Genomic DNA, 11,774 nt, shown 5'->3' with positions numbered 1-11,774 from the left:
TGGTTAAAGGGGGTTCGCAGCTGGTGGCAAAGGGGTTCCTCGAAGGAGAGGGGGAGCCCCATGGGGCCACGGGTGTGGGAAGGAGCTCCTCCAAGGTCAGCACTCCTGACACAGGCAGGAAGCGGGGAGATGCGTCCACCTGGGCCAGCAGCAGCCCGGGCAGAGAGGGGCCCCACCAGCCGGAAAAGGTGCGGAGCCGTCGTCCATCCCTGCCCCGTGGGAAGGACCGGGGCCGTTACCTTGAACGTTCGTTTGGGGAGTCCCCTTCAGTGGAGGGCGGGGACACTGCGTCCCCGTGAGCTTTAGTCACAACTTGGTCAAACAACTTGATCAGCCTTGTGTAGAGGCCAAGTGGAAATATAGCTACACGTAGACCTCTTCACTGGGGCTTCCCTGATAGCTCAGTTGGTGAAGATTCTGCCTGCAATGCAGAAGACCCCGGTTCGTTTCCTGAGTTGGGAAGATCCCCTGTAGAAGGGAATGGCTACCCACTCCAGTATTCTGGCCTGGAGAATCCCATGGACTGTATAGTCCATGGGGTCGCGGAGTTGGACACGACTGGGCCACGTTCACTTTCTTTCAGGCACCTTCACAGGGAGATTACAGATGGCTTTGATGTGCAGAGTAAGTTCTGTGTCATTCACGTTTTTAATGCTTACACATCACATTTTCATTCTCCAAATTAACACTATCCAATCTGAATCTCCAGGGGAGAGGATGCAATTCCAGAAGTCTAACTGAAAAGAATCTGTCACTTGAATGTGATAAGAAGTTCCCTCCCATTGGGAATGATGCTCAGCGCCCGTGGGGATCTACTGATTAGAAAAGTTGCCAGCGCTTTGTAGAAATGGGACGTCCTACTCTCCTCAGAAGGGTTTCCTCTCGGGAGACCTGGACCGTCGTTGATGAGGACAGACCGCAAGTCTTTATTTATTCATGCACGACACGTCCACCCAACACACACCCACTAGATACCTTCTGTTCCGTCGCTCTGCCCAAAGTTAAAAGAAACCTCATCCACCACCTGGGTTACCTCACAGATGCTTGTTCCCCATGTCCACGCCTCCCAGGGTCACGGCTAATGCTTCTGATGTGATATAATGAAAAGGTTTTTTTTTTTGGGGGGGGGTCATTATTTCTATTTGTACTAACACGACCTAGACGTTTTCTCTGCCGTGACTGCAGTTCCGACCTGGCTGTGTGCACAGTGCAGGGTGTGGGGTCCCCCCCGCCTGGGAGGGGCATTGAACGGGGCGGGGGCACGTTGGGGATGGGACGGGGGAGCAGAGCCTGAGGCCCAGACCCCGCAACCCTCTCCCGCCAGGGCCCCCGCAGAGCCGGGGCGAGGCTGCACCCAGGAGGCCCACAGGCGAGACTCTGCACTCAGACCAAGGACCCGGGGCCTCGCTCACCGCGGCAGAGATGAGACATACCAGGGGAAGGTCGTTTAAGGCGAATTTTAATCGTTTTATAAAAGTCATATATACAAAACATGTTCAACTACCCACCGTGGCTGTACAGTACACTTTTTACACTGCGCCGTGTGTTTCTCAAGCCGGGACACAGCGTGAGCAGAGGCCTGTCCCCACCGCTGGGGCCGGGGAGGGGTGGGGTGGTGGGGGGTGGTGGCTCAGCGCCAGCCCGGGGAGGGCCCCGGCCCCGTGAAATTTCCTTTCCGAGTGTGAAGACCCTGGAAGAGCTCGGGGCTCCGTCCCCGGGGACGCTGAGCCGGGCGCTGTCCTGGCCCGGCCCCTGTGGGGTCCACTGTGGAGGCTGAGCCGAGGACGGGGCGGGGGGCGGGGGGCGGGTGCACGACAGGAACCTCCTGGCTGCTCTCGTGTCAGCAGAGACCACCACACCGGCCCGTTTTCAGCTGGCTCGAATGAACCGAAGAAAAAGACATTTGGAATGTTTTCTGATTTGTGTTAACAGGTCGAAAGGTAATGCCATAAGATTTCAGAGACTCAACAGAGATCTATTTTAAATTTCTCGATACCGAGGCCGGTGGAAGAGTCTGACAGTTAAGGAGACGGGGAGTGGCCTGGCATCACAGGCTGCCCTCACGCCCTTGGCTCCGGCTTCCAGACTTGCCGCAGGCTCCGGCCACCTGCCTGCAGGTGGACCTGGAAAAGATGCCCAGGCTCAGCAGGTGGCTGGGGTGGGCGGGGAAGTGTGGAGGACGGGCTTGGTCAACCTGGCTGTTGGGTCAAGCCTGTGATCCGAATTCTCTCCACCTGGGTGACAGCCCTCTGCCCACTGTGCGTGCCAAACTCTTCCAGGGCACCTTGACAGCCGGGGGTGGGGAGACCTTCTGGATCACCCCAAGGCGGCGGGAGGCTTCCCTGGGGGCCAGGCACTGAACAGAGTGGGTGGGGCCCCCGCCTGTCCCTGGTCAGGGCTGAGGCCGCACACTGCAGAACGGGCACCGCGCTCCCAGTCTCCGCCCGAGCAGCGGGATTCTGGAGCCAGCTGGAGGGATGAGCGCCTGCACGGCCCCGGGAGCACCAGGGCAGGGAGGGGAGGGCCTGTCTACCCCGACCCCGGGGTTGCACTCTCAGCCACCCCAACGTGGACTCCTGTCGGCTCCCGGGGGCACACGCAGCCCACACCCCCGTGGTCCTGAAGGATGCCTCCTAGACTGAATAGCTGGGCTGTGCTCACTGCAGGGATTGGCTTTTGAAAGCACAAGAGAAGGGGCATCCACGGCTGATAAAAGGGCACCCGAGTGACAAGCCTGGAACCGATGGATAGACCAGGACGGCAGGAACCCGTGCGGCTCAGCCCAGCCGCTCGCTGCCGGCCCAGAGGAGACGCAGACTGGCTCAGTAGCCCAGAAGCTGCCCCAGCGTGTCACTCGGGTGTTACCCTCCCCAGCCCCCCACAAGAAAACCCGCACCTCCCTAACCTGCTCAGAGGCAGGGCCACCAGTTCCAGGTGGAGCCAGGCATGCGCTTCCGTGAGGCGAGCCACGAGCCGCGTTTACGGCCCAGACGCAGCCTTTGGGTCCCTGTAGGAAGAGTCCCACGCCCCAGTCAGCCGGGGAGGGCCCTGCCGCCCCGCGAGGGCTGTTTCGGGGCAGGGATCTTGTGGTCTGGGTCGCCCCACTTTCCTGCCCCTGCTACACTCAGACATGGACTCCTTGGAAGGTCCTTCCTGCTAGGATACCCGAGGACTCCCTAGTTCTGGTGACACCGTGCTCCTCCTGCAATCTCGGGGCCGGGAGCCTTCACACGGGGAGCCCCCACGTGGAGCAGGGCCGTGGGGTGTCCAGGCTCAGGACCACCGTCAGGGTCGGCAGGCCGAGGCAGGCACCGCGGGTGCTTCAGGCAGTATGCAAGCTGTTGTCCCTTGAAGCAGGTTTTCACCTGGGAGACACCAGCACAGTGCGGACACCAGGGCCACGTGGAGCCCCCGCGAACACCCAGCCCACGGCAGGCCCAGCATCAACCTCGCAGCAGGGCCCTATCTTTTCCTTCGCATGGAGCTCCCCAAACTTCCAGGCATCACTCAGGAGCGAGGCTGCTGAGCGCATCTGACGGACCTCAGGGAGAAGCTGGTGCCAGAGAGACGGGGAGAGCTGTCAGCCCCCCAGACTCCTGAACCACATGGAGCACCTGCGGCACCGTCCTCCCGAGGCGGCTGACGGGCACAGGGAGCGTGGGCCTGGGGGGCCTCCACGGCTCTGCTCCCTGGCTCGCGACCCCAGCTGCAGAGAGACCACCCAGGAATCCAGGGCTGCGGGCCCAGGGCGCCTGCGTCACCCTGCGGTCCAACCTCTACACACGGGGAAACCGGGACCCAAAGCGCCAGGCCCCCAGGCACGTGGTGAGGAGCGCACGCTTCTCTGCAGGGGCGGGCAGGGGGCTGCCTTGCCCACCGTGGGCCGCTGAGGCCCCATACACGGATGCACACAGCGCCTCGCCGGGCAACGGCCACGGACACCGCGCACATTCCTTTTCTGGAAAAGAATCCGGGTGCCATGAGTTGTGCTCACTCTGTGTCGCTGGATTCCCATTTCCTGGCGGCACGTTGACCCCACAGGGTCCAGAGAAGGAGCTGCACCTTCCCTGGGCTCCTCTGGCCTCCCGTCTCCGGGCACGTCCACATCCATCCCAGGTCTCCGCCGGCAGGTGGGCTCAGGGCCTCCCTCGCACACACGCGTGTGTGTGTTCCTGCCGCGCCCCCCGTCCTGACGTCGGGCTCCAGAGGCGTCCACACAGAACCACGTTGGTGGCAGCTCTCCTGGTCACCTCGTGTCCCAAGCGTGGAAACAAGAACTGTGGTCAACAGGTAACGAACCTTCAAGGACCGTCCGGGCTCGTTATCCACGGGCTCTGAACTTGGGGACTGAAAAATTTCATGTTGGCTTTGAATGCCGAGTGATATTTTCCATTAACAAAAACTAAGGATTTATTTTAATAAATATCCAGAGATTGAAGGTGGTCAGATCATCAAACCAGCCCTTCCTGCTGATGCTAAAATGCCATGCGTGGCGCAAGCCATGAGCAGTTCATTCCGACCACTCTTGTCCTGACATTGCTTTTGCCCATGGTGTCAAGTCAGCAAGCGTCTGTTCCCAGGATGCCCGAGTTAGTCGGTCAGAACTAAGGATCTTGTTTCAAGATGATTTCCTGATCTTAAGAATTGAAATAACCTGACTCATTTTTATCAAAGAAGTAAAAAAAAATTACAAGAATAAGGAGTCTAGAGATCTCTATAAATTACAAAGCTATAATGCAGTATCTTTGAGACAATTTCTCTACAAACTGAAGTTAAAAAAAATAGTAAAAAAATGCACATGTGTCCTTACGTGTGAACAGTGTGACTACGAGAAGAAAGTCTTAGTTCGAGGAAGTTTATTGTTACATTTTTGCAATAATAGATGAGGCAGACTATCCCCTGCTGCTCCAACATCTCAAAATAAAAGACAGCAAATCACGGGTAACAGTGAGATTAAAACAATACAAAGGCCTAAGGTTTGGGAGAGAAGTGACTATAACCTATGTGTGGAAAGACTGCAGATGGTTTTAGCTGAGCCTGCGGAGCCGTCCGTGTCTCTAACGAGCACGGATCCTGGAATGGAGGGCAGAGTGCCGTCACGCCTGCTTGGCTCAGCACAAGGACGGCTCCTGGCTGCAGGGGAGGAAGTGGGTCGGGTCTGGGCCGGGCCCTGGCTGCCAGGCCACTCAACACAGTCACGGCTCTTCAATACGAACTCGCTCTCGGGTCTGAGAGTGAGCCGGCAGCCACGACAGATGGTCTGAAGGACAAACCGCGCTCGCTGACCGGGTGGACTCCAACTCGCCAGCAAGCCGTTCACAGACCCTCCACCAGCCACACCGACCTCGGGGGCCGCCGCCTCTGCCAGTGCGAGGGGTTTCCAGGTTGGCGGGAAGAGCATGGATCCGGACACGCGTGTGCGACGGGAGCCCACGGGCGAGGGGCGTGAGGCCCGAGGACAGCGGGGTCTCAGGATGCCCGGATGCAGTCCATCCAGAGGGTTCTGTCTCCTTTAAACCTTGGTCACTGGCCCCGATCCCGGGCACGTCCTCTCGGTTTTCGAAGAGCCACAGGAAGCAGGACAAAAACAGCAACTTTTCTCCAGCCAAAGAGCCCAAACCCCGGCAAACATGGACAGGAAGTCTTGAGGGCCCAGAGAGAAAGAGGACTTCATGCTGTCTCCTCATTAGACACTGGTATAACACGGATGACTCAGAAGCGGGTTTGCCCTCTCTTACCTCCTGGGCCAGCATCTGCCGCGAGTGAGATCAGTGTTTGTCTGCTGGTGAAGGTGAGCAGGACCCCTGCAGAGACATGGGCCGGGAACACGGGGCCTGGGGATGGGCCCTGAACCACAGGCGCGTGCTGGGCCCCTGGCAGAGGAAGGCTTTTCCCCTTTCAAACGCCGGACGGGTCCTCAACGCGCCGGACACCGGTGAGCAGAGCCACACACGGCGGGGACTGGCTTGGAATGCGATGTGTTTTTAAACCCAGTGAGAGACACCTGGACAGGGCAGCCGGACATGCTCACCGACGGTCGGGTTCGCCGGCGCCCGTCACCACTCACAGCCTCCGCGGCGGCCCCCGGAGGAGGCTGCGCCCGACAGTGCTTTCTGCTAGGTGTGCGTGTTAGTGGGAGCGAGGGGCCGTGATGGGCGCCTGGCGTCTAGGGAGGCAGGAGAGCCTGGGGTGTTAAGGCAGGCGCTGCGGGCCCCGCCGTCCGCTCTCAGCGGGCCCTGAGAGGAGGGCTGCTTGGCCTCCTCCAGAGACGGCAGGCTCCCCGAGCTGACCGCACATGTGGGAGACGACTGGGCGGGGGAGGGCAGTCCTCGAGGCCAGCTGGTGTGAGGGCTCTGCTAAGGGGCGGGGTGGGCACAGGGCAAGCAAGCACCACCCGCCTCCCCGTGCAGAGGGGAGGGGGAATCAAGGCAGCGCCCAGCCCACACCTCCCACCGCGGGCCGTGGCTGATCGGATGGGCGGAAGGCACAGGTGTGGGGGCGTTAAGGCAGGTCTCCCCGTGGGCGCTCACTCCCACCCTCTAACCTGACAGCCGGGGCCTCTCGGGAAGTTGGCACCAGAGACTGAAAAGGCCATGCGCTCCCTTGGGGAGGTAGTGGTGGGGTCCCCCTGAACTCAGCCCGCACTTCCCCACCTCCAAACCCCCAGGACCCTGCCAGGCAGCGCCCCCACCGAGGACTCACAAGCTGGAGAGAAGAGCCACCCTCAGAGACATCAGCGTTTGTGTCTCAGTCACTAAAGACAGAGTGTGCATGCACACACACACAGTCCCCGACTAAACTGTGTCAGAAAAGGGACAGTTTCTGAAAAAGAGAAAGCTGTGTTATCAGGCGTCACACGTTAACGTCAAAGTGACCGCTGGACTTTCAGTAGTTTCACGAGTCCCCGGGATTCAGTAGCTACGTCCACGTGTCCCGTCCCGCGGCCGAGCGCAGGCCTGGCGGGCCTCGCACCCCGAGCTGGGCGTCCAGGGCTCGGGGTCGGGACCACACACAGGTGGGCAGGCCTGGCCCGCGGCCGGCAGGAGCGAGGGCGGCCCCGTCACTGCAGCATGATGTCCTTCAGGTTTTCCTGCAGGATGGTGTCCTTCACGGCGTGGAACACAAAGCGGATGTTCTCGGTGTCGATGGCGGTGGTGAAGTGGTGGAAGAGAGGCTTGCTGCGGTTCCGTCTCTTCCGGTCGAAACATTGGACCAGGAAGCGCTGGACGTCCTCCAGCCTGTGCGGGTCGCCCTTGAAGTCGGGGAAGTGCTTCTTGATGCTGACGGTCTTCACCTTCTCCACCAGCAGGTCCATCTTGTTGAGGAACAGGATGATGGAGACGTTGAAGAAGAGCTTGTTGTTGACGATGGTCTCAAAGATGTTCATGGACTCCAGCAGGCGGTTGGTGCGCCTGTCCTCCATGAGGACCTGGTCGTACTCGCTGGACGAGACCATGAACAGGATGGACGTGATCCCGTCGAAGCACTGGAACCACTTCTGGCGCTGGGACCGCTGGCCGCCCACGTCCACCATCTTGAAGGGGATCTTCTTGATGACGAAGTCGTGCTCCACGATGCCCTTGGTGGCCTTCCTTGCCAGCAGGATGTCCTGCTTGCTCGGGAAGTAGTTCTGTAAGATAAGGTCAGGAGGCGTTGGGGAGAGGGCGTGCGAAGACGGGGATGAACAGACGCAGTGGAAGGAAAGTTACGGGGACTTCTGCAAGAAGTTGAACCAGATACCAGAAGCGACTTTCACTTACAAGAATGTAAATTCACCATGAAACAGAGTGAAGGAACCAAGTGGCTCATTTCAGAATGAATGGGGGGGCTCACCAGGCTGAGGAAGAATGAGCAGGACCCTCAGGTCAGGCCCCAACCTGAGATCTCATCTCCTTTCTTCTCCATGCGAAACGACCACCGCTTTTCCTCCTGCATCTTAGCTACCTTTCTGTTTTTCTAACTTCCAGGGCACATGCATTCCAAACCCTGACTCTGAACTGACTTAACTTAGGTTTTGCAATGCTGCTTAAATTTAGCCTGCAATATATTTAGTATGTTATTCTTGGAGAAACCTTTTAAGTCGTCAGCAGCACACGGGCAACGGCGGTCACTGGAAGCCCTTTGATGCCGCCCTGGTCCAATCCTCCGCTCCTACACACCAGCTCCCAGGCAGCCCCTTTGCCAGAAACCCCAGCAGGGAGGCAGCCTCTCGGCCCAATGACCCATCCACAAGGTAAACGGGGGAGAGGGGAACGTCTCCAACAGTGCTGGAGATGGGAGAAGCCCCACAGGGGAGATGCTCCAACCAGCCCAACAGACAGGCTGAAAGCAACAAACAGACGGAAGGAGAAAGCTCCGGGTTAAAAGAAGGCCAAGTGCCGTGGACCGGCTGTGCCGGATGGACTCGAGACAGCTAAAGTACAGCAGCATCCGCAAGAGAACCTTAGTGGGATGACGGGGAAGGTCTTGAAACCGCCTGGACGCTGGCTGATGTTAAGGAATGAGCGCGGTAATGGTGCTGTGGTCTCTGGACACCAGGCAGGGCTTGGGAGGGCAGCGGGAGCCCTTGCCCCGGGGGCTGCTCTGGGCCGCATGCATGGGTCACAGGCTCTGGGCATGGGGGTCTCACTCACCAGCTGGCCAATCCGGTCCAAGTTGTCCAGGAAGTACTTCACCGATTCGCCCTGTCGTGGAGGAAAGAAAAGTCACGGCTCAGTCTGGACTGAGGACCCTGAGGTGGTGAACGGGAGAACTCAATCAGGTGACGTGTGTGATGCTCTGCCTGCGTGTAGACAGGAAGGCCGACTGAAAAGACTAACAGCGTGGATGTGTTTTCCAAAACAAAAAACAAAAGCATTTTAAAAATGCAGTTTCTCTAGCTCTGATGCCCTGGTTCAAATTCAGACTGTGTTTTTCTTTTTCTTTTCCCCAGATTTTTTTTTTTTCCCCAAAGCTATGGCGAGAATGCGGACTCTCTGACCAGGTGGGTCCCTCCCTTTGCAGACGGGAGCCAGCCGTGAGACTCGGCTCCTGTGGGTGTTTTTGCTCCCGGCAGGGCCGGCCGGGTGCACTCCAGGCTCATCTGTTATTTGAGAAGCTGCACACGACAGAACAGGTTCCAGCTTCTAGAAACAAGCTGAAGTTCTGTTATGACGTCATGTCAGCACCACCTGACTTACGGGGCAGGACCAGGAGACTCTGGGCTGGATTTCGGTGGATGGATGGCCAGTCTTTCTCCAGTCCCTGGGCATTTCTCTGGACTGCACATCGAAACAAACTGACCGATCGCTAGCTAAAAGTGACCGTGCAAATCGGTCACTGTCCTCTTCTTGGAGGAGTGAGCCAGCTGACACTGCGGCTCTCCGGGCGTAAGGAAGGTTCAGAGGACCTCCAGTGTCGATTAAACGAAGCAAACAGAGGAAGTGGTGAGTGAACGGGCGAAAACTCCCCTTATAAAGTGGGACGCTGACAATTACACCCCGCGTGCCCAGAGGACTCAACTTCCTGCAGGATTCACCCTGCGCCCCACTGTGCAGACAGGGCCCAGCGAGGATGGCGGGGGCGGGGCCCTCCCAGGGAAGCCACGCCAGCCGTGTGCTCCTGACAGCGGACGCGCGCGCGTGCGCACACACACGTGCACGGCGTGGACATCCTGGACTCGGAAGGAGGAAGCTCATAGGAAAGGCTCCGGACGAGAGCGTGAGCTGGTATGGTGTCATGCGGAAGCCCCTGGGCCCTCCCCCACCACGGTCTCCGACGGTAAAAGGAAGGAACGGGGGTGGACTTCCTCTAGTGAAGAACCCACCTCTGGTTTCGAGGAGGCCTGTGGCCACGTGGAGGAGAGCACGTGTTTAAGGGACGGACGCTTCTCCAAGGGCAGCACAGACCGGGGCTCGAGGCAGCTCCGCCCCTGGCGTCATGGCTGTTGGGGCACAGGCAGGCTCTGCCCGGGAGCCGGGGTGGGCACCCATGTGCCAGCCCGGCCCCACCTCCCCCACACACGGCTCCTCCTCGGGGGCAGGCCGGGCACCCCTTCGCCGAGCGAGCTCCTGCTCCGTCTGCATGTCCCACCTCCTCCCGGGCAGACAGGAAGCAGCCGGAGCGAGAGCCGACGGCCCGCGCACCTGGTCCAGGGCGCCTTCCTCCCTGAAACCCCCGTCTCTCTCCTCCTGCCACTGCTCACTCGGGGCCTTCGGGGCGCGACGAGAGTTCCCCAACCCGCATCCGTCCAGGCGGGGCGGCGGGGCGGCTCACGGTGCAGCCGCTCCTGCCTGAGTCAGGCCGGGGTCGGGGTGTCTCAGCCTGCCCCACAAAGCGTCCTGGCAACACCGATGCCTGGGGAAGCTGTGATGTGGGTGCAAGGGCGGAGCCCCAACACAGGGGTGCGATGTGGAAACGCGCTCATGAGTAAGCATGTGCTAAGGAAGAAAGGGAATCACTCCCCTAGTCTGACTTTGAACATATCCAACTACTGAGCTTGAAATCAGGGTCATCTCAACGGACCTTACAACACACCGAACGCTAACATAAAAGGACCTTTATGGCTTCTTTTTCCACCAGGATGGTCGGCTTGATCCTCTTGGCAGCTTGTCTCACTGCCTCAAAGGGGGCGACTGTTCACGCCTGTGAACCACCGGATGCAGGAACTAGGATGAGCACCCTTATGGGAACAGTGTTAGGTGAGGCGGGAGGACGCCAGGCCTTCTCTGGATGGCTGCTGCGGTAACGTGAGCTAACAAAAAAGAATAAATGGCAAGTGGGCTTTTCACAACCCCTCTGTCTGCCCGTGATCTGACCCAGTCTCTCACGCTTGGCTGAGTTCTGGTCTTTTCCATCAGGATCACAGGAGAGGTGTGTGCACGGAAGAGGGCCCCCCGGGGTCAAGAACTGCTGGCAGAGGCTGTGCAGGGCGCAGAGCGAGGGCGGGGAGGGTGGGCTAGGCGGGGTACAGGCATGAAGGTGGAGGCCGTGGGAAGCAAGCCACACGTGGTCACCAGGGGAACGGCCACCAACGTCCACTTCGGGCCAGGCGGCTCTCCAGTCCCCGGTCCTCTGTCCACACCCGAGCCGTTCCTATGCTCCTGTACTTGGCGGAATTAATTCTTAAATTCTAACACAGGGCTTGTCAATGGTGAGTGTGAGGATTCGAAAATTTAGCTCATTCATTTAGACACAAATGGGAAAGACAAAATTTTAAAACAGCTGAATATTAAAAACAACCTCATGTGACTGCAGCCTGCCAGGCTCCTCTGTCCATGGGATTCTCCAGGCCAGTATACTGGAGTGGGGGGCCATGCCCTCTTCCAGGGGATCTTCCTGACCCAGGGATCGGACCTGCTTCTCTTAAGTCTCCTGTGTCGGCAGACAGGTTCTTTAACCACTGAGCCACCTGGGAATGACGCATAAAAACAACTATTCTAAAGGTCAGATTTTCATTTCTGTTACTTAACAGACACTGAATTTAAGACCTAACTTCCATTTAATGGAACATGGCTGCCTATCGCCTTTCTACATTTTGGGGAATTCACATCAGGACTGTAGCCTCTGCAACGCAGCAGCCAGAACCCAAATCCCAAGTCTCAGCGGGGCCATGAGACGCGCATGTGAAGAAGGTACAAGCAGAGCAGGATGAACACCTAGACGCCCGTCGCCAACGTCCGGTCCACCTGCTGTGTGCCCTGCTCTCTTCCTCCCAGTTCACGGCTGAGCCCTGAACAATGTGGGTCTGAACGGCACGGGTCCACTGACACGCTTTTTTTTTAAACAAACACCTA

General features: G+C 58.7%; 1 protein-coding gene across 2 annotated transcripts in view; it reads right to left on the bottom strand.

Annotated features, from left to right (window-relative positions):
* Positions 1-4,841: 4,841 nt before the first annotated feature.
* The window catches only part of GNA12 (G protein subunit alpha 12), a 69,790-nt gene continuing 62,857 nt past the window's right edge, over positions 4,842-11,774 (bottom strand). For both annotated transcript variants that reach the window (XM_061153773.1, XM_061153774.1), the window contains exons 3-4: positions 8,634-8,684; positions 4,842-7,630 (exon numbers count right to left, since the gene is read on the bottom strand). In XM_061153773.1, the coding sequence (XP_061009756.1) occupies positions 7,061-7,630; positions 8,634-8,684 (621 nt within the window). In that variant the 3' untranslated portion in view covers positions 4,842-7,060. The remainder of the gene's footprint in view (positions 7,631-8,633; positions 8,685-11,774) is intronic.

The sequence above is a fragment of the Dama dama genome, chromosome 10 (genome assembly GCF_033118175.1).
Source record: "Dama dama isolate Ldn47 chromosome 10, ASM3311817v1, whole genome shotgun sequence".
Taxonomy (NCBI): domain Eukaryota; kingdom Metazoa; phylum Chordata; class Mammalia; order Artiodactyla; family Cervidae; genus Dama; species Dama dama.
The sequence above is the reverse complement of the archived record's forward strand: the minus strand, read 5'-3'. Positions and strand labels throughout refer to the sequence as shown.